At 33.9% G+C, this 286-nt stretch overlaps 1 protein-coding gene across 1 annotated transcript in view; it reads right to left on the bottom strand.

Annotated features, from left to right (window-relative positions):
- Positions 1-3: 3 nt before the first annotated feature.
- Positions 4-286, bottom strand: part of EMH_0047190 (uncharacterized protein) — a gene marked incomplete at both ends in the record, with an annotated part of 2810 nt that continues 2527 nt past the window's right edge. Inside the window, one exon of the mRNA XM_013496257.1 lies at positions 4-59. Within this exon, the coding sequence (XP_013351711.1) occupies positions 4-59 (56 nt within the window). The remainder of the gene's footprint in view (positions 60-286) is intronic.

Below are 286 nucleotides of genomic sequence, written 5' to 3' on the forward strand. Positions count from 1 at the left end.
CGTTTAGCGGGGGCGTTGGAGGCAGGAGGGTGTATCGTCGTCAGAGAGGTCAGAGTCCGCTGCAGCAGAAGACAAACCCTAAACCCTAAACCCTAAACCCTAAACCCTAAACCCTAAACCCTAAACCCTAATACTGGGGTGTATACAACGAAGCCTACAGCCGGCTTTTTCTTTTTTCTTTCTTTCTTTTATTTTCTTATATTAACAATATGCATATTATATAAATATAAATAAATAAATAAAATATATTATACATATAAAAATAAAAATAAAAATAAAAAAAAAA

Source organism: Eimeria mitis, genomic scaffold (genome assembly GCF_000499745.2).
Source record: "Eimeria mitis Houghton genomic scaffold, Emh_scaff2003, whole genome shotgun sequence".
Lineage (NCBI taxonomy): Eukaryota > Apicomplexa > Conoidasida > Eucoccidiorida > Eimeriidae > Eimeria > Eimeria mitis.